Here is a 3031-nt window from a genome sequence, read left to right on the forward strand (position 1 = left end):
TTAACTCGGAAGGCACTCATTCCACCTGACAAGAACATGGGTCAAGTTCTCTCACCGTTTTGGAAGTGGAGGGAATGGATGACAACAAGACCCCTGAGGTCTGGGACTGGGAGCTGGGCTTGGACTTTCTGGTGATCCACTTCTTGTATTCTTCTCGCACCTGGAGACAGAGACACATAGTGGTGAGATGAATCACTCCCAGATGGAGGGACATGAGTCTGTGCAGGCATCTCCCGTGGAGGGGTGGGAAGGGGAGAGGGAGGCAGCATGTACCTGGCGGTTGAGCAGACAATGGATGAGGAAGATGAAGGTCCCCTGCAGGCTGTTGATGATGGTGAAGAGGTAGGCCATGAAACTAGCCATGGGTCCAATCTGGAAAATGCCCAGGACCCAGGAGCAACCCAAGATGAAGAGCTGGGCAAAGGCCTTGAATGTCAGTAACCTGGGGGAGATTTGTAAAGGATAAGGTCCTAAGAGCAGTCCCTGGGTGGTGCAAATGGTTAAGGGCTCAACAACTAGCCAAAAGGTTGGTGGTTCAAAGCCACTCAGAGGCACTTTGGAAGAAAGCCCTGGTGACCTGCTTCCAAATGGTTTGAAAGCCCTACGGAGCACTTGCACTCTGCTTTCATGGGATCTCCATGAGTCAGAATTGACTGTGGGGCAACTAATAACACACCACGGTTCTGGGTGGCTGGTGGCTTTCTTGTAGGCCATCCTCCGAGCAATACAGTCTGTGCCTGCCACCAGGTAACATAGCACCTGGGTGGCGATAAACACAGGAAAGAGTCTCCGATGGCCCTAAACAAGGATACTGAATCCTATGGACATTTCAAAGGATTTGGCCTACAGCTGTGCATGGGCACAAAGATGTGTGCTGTTGTTGTTAGTTGCTGTCAAGTTGGCTCCAATGTGATAAAAGATGAAGAAACTGAAGACTCCAAAGATTTCATTCTACTTGGATCCATAATCAGTGCCCATGGAAGCAGCAGTCAAGAAATCAAGTGAGGTAATGCATTGGGAAAATCTGCTGCAAAAGACCTCTTTAATGAATGTCTGCCTAGAAGATTGTGCTTTTTTTTTTTTAAAAAAAAAAAAAACTATGTGGGATCAAATTGACAACAGCAACTCACAAAGTTTGATAGGAATCTTAGGAGGCAGTGAGTTTTTGTTAATGGTGGTGGAATGGTTTGCAAGGGGAGGGTGAGCATGGTTATACAACTCGAAGATTGTCATCAATGTCACTGAATAGGACATGTAGAAATTGTTGAATTGGTGTATTTTTTTTTCTGTGTATATTTTCAGCAAAGAGCCCTGGTGGTACAATGGTTAAGCATTCAGCTGCTAAAGGAAAGGTCAGCAATTCGAATCCCCCCAGCACCTCCTTGAGAGAAAGACCTGGTGTTCTGGTTCCCTAGTGCCGCTCTGACAAGAATATACCACAAATCGGATGGCCTTAACAAACAGGAGTTTATTCTTACACTTTGGAGGCTTTAAGTCCAAGTTCAGAGTGCCAGGCTCTAGGGGCTGGGTGAAAGCCCCTCAACCTTGGGGTCCAGCTCTGCCTCCTGCTCCCGGCCCACTGGAGCTAGAGGCGTTTCTTCACTCAGACAGCTGCTGGCTGCTGAGGCTGGAAGCTCCAAGGTTGACAAGTAAAAAGGCACAGTTCTGATGTTACCAAACCACACAGCAGGCCATTAGCTTAAGTCCATTGTAAGTCTCAAGGTCGGCAGAGCATAGCAGGCTGCTGAGCAACGACACAGCTACGTACAGGGTCCAAGCGTGCCATAGGCTAGAGACCATTCTCAAAGCTTCTCCTTAAATATAGGAAACAGATCACATTCCCAAAGGCAGCTACTCAGCTGCTTGTGGTAGATCCCACCATGGAGGTGATTGCCAACCACCAGCTGCCCAGCCATTCAACTGGGCCCAGCCAAGTTGACACACAAACATAACTACCACACCTGGTGATCTGTTCTCCCAGAGATTAGAGTCCTGAGAACCCTATGGGGCTGTTCTATGCTGTCACATGGGGTCGCTAACCACAGCAACATATTTTCAATAATGACAATAAAAATAAGTATTTTTAAATGACTTCTTTAAAACCTTAAAAAAAAAACAAAGAAGCCACTTTGAAGACTAAGGTGTGCTACACCCAAGCCATGGTGTTTTCTACCACCTCCTATGCATGCAAAAGCTGGACAATGAATAAAGAAGGCTGAGAAAGAATGGACACATTCAAATTGTAGTGCTGGTGAAGAATACTGAATACACCATGAACTGCCAGAAGAATGAACAAATCTGTCTTGGAGGAAGACATGTGTACACACATATTTAATCCAATATTGCTTCTACTATTGAAAGAGAACAAAGACCCAGATGCCTAAACTATGGGGCAGGTTCAATGAATGGTGCGAAATACCCTGAAGCCATTTTCAAAAATAAGAGTGATGGATATGCTGTAATAGGAAAGGGACCAGGCTTTGAAAGGTCAGGCTGCCTGTGTTCAAGTTCTGACTAATTCATTAACTTTGTGGCCTCCACCAATAAATGGGGATAAATTTAATGGCAAACAATTTGCTGTCTATACTAAAAGCATTATAATCCAAGCTACCATCTGACTCAGGCAATATCACACTTAGTGTTACCAGGATTAAACAACCAGAGATGTGGAAGGATGTTTACCTCTAAGGGTATTCAAGGGAGTCTTGCTTACTGTTGTGGTTGTTGTTCTGTGTTGTTGAGTTGATTCTAACTCACACTGACCCCATGGGACAGAGTAGAACTGCCCCACAGGGTTTTCTAGGCTGTAATCTTTACGGGAGAAGATCATTCTGCAGAGCTACTGGTGAGTTCCAACTGTCAACCTTGAAGTTAATTGGGCCACCAGGGTTCCTTATATTGTTTATAATAGCAGAAGACACAACTGTGGCGCGGTGAATTACTTAATGTGACCTTTCTAGCCATGGTCTTTGTGACTCTTACCAAATGACTGGGTGAGACTATGCAAATGTGAGGTGCTTGTCACCCACCA

At 45.6% G+C, this 3031-nt stretch overlaps 1 protein-coding gene across 1 annotated transcript in view; it reads right to left on the bottom strand.

The window, feature by feature from the left end:
* Positions 1-16: 16 nt before the first annotated feature.
* ADGRE1 (adhesion G protein-coupled receptor E1) overlaps positions 17-3031 on the bottom strand; it is a 51062-nt gene continuing 48047 nt past the window's right edge. Inside the window, exons 17-18 of the mRNA XM_042782764.1 lie at positions 274-442; positions 17-160 (exon numbers count right to left, since the gene is read on the bottom strand). Of these exons, the coding sequence (XP_042638698.1) occupies positions 17-160; positions 274-442 (313 nt within the window). The remainder of the gene's footprint in view (positions 161-273; positions 443-3031) is intronic.

The sequence above is a fragment of the Orycteropus afer genome, unplaced genomic scaffold, assembly GCF_000298275.1.
Source record: "Orycteropus afer afer isolate SDZICR_OR568_19922 unplaced genomic scaffold, OryAfe1.0 scaffold00461, whole genome shotgun sequence".
NCBI classification, from domain to species: Eukaryota; Metazoa; Chordata; class Mammalia; order Tubulidentata; family Orycteropodidae; genus Orycteropus; species Orycteropus afer.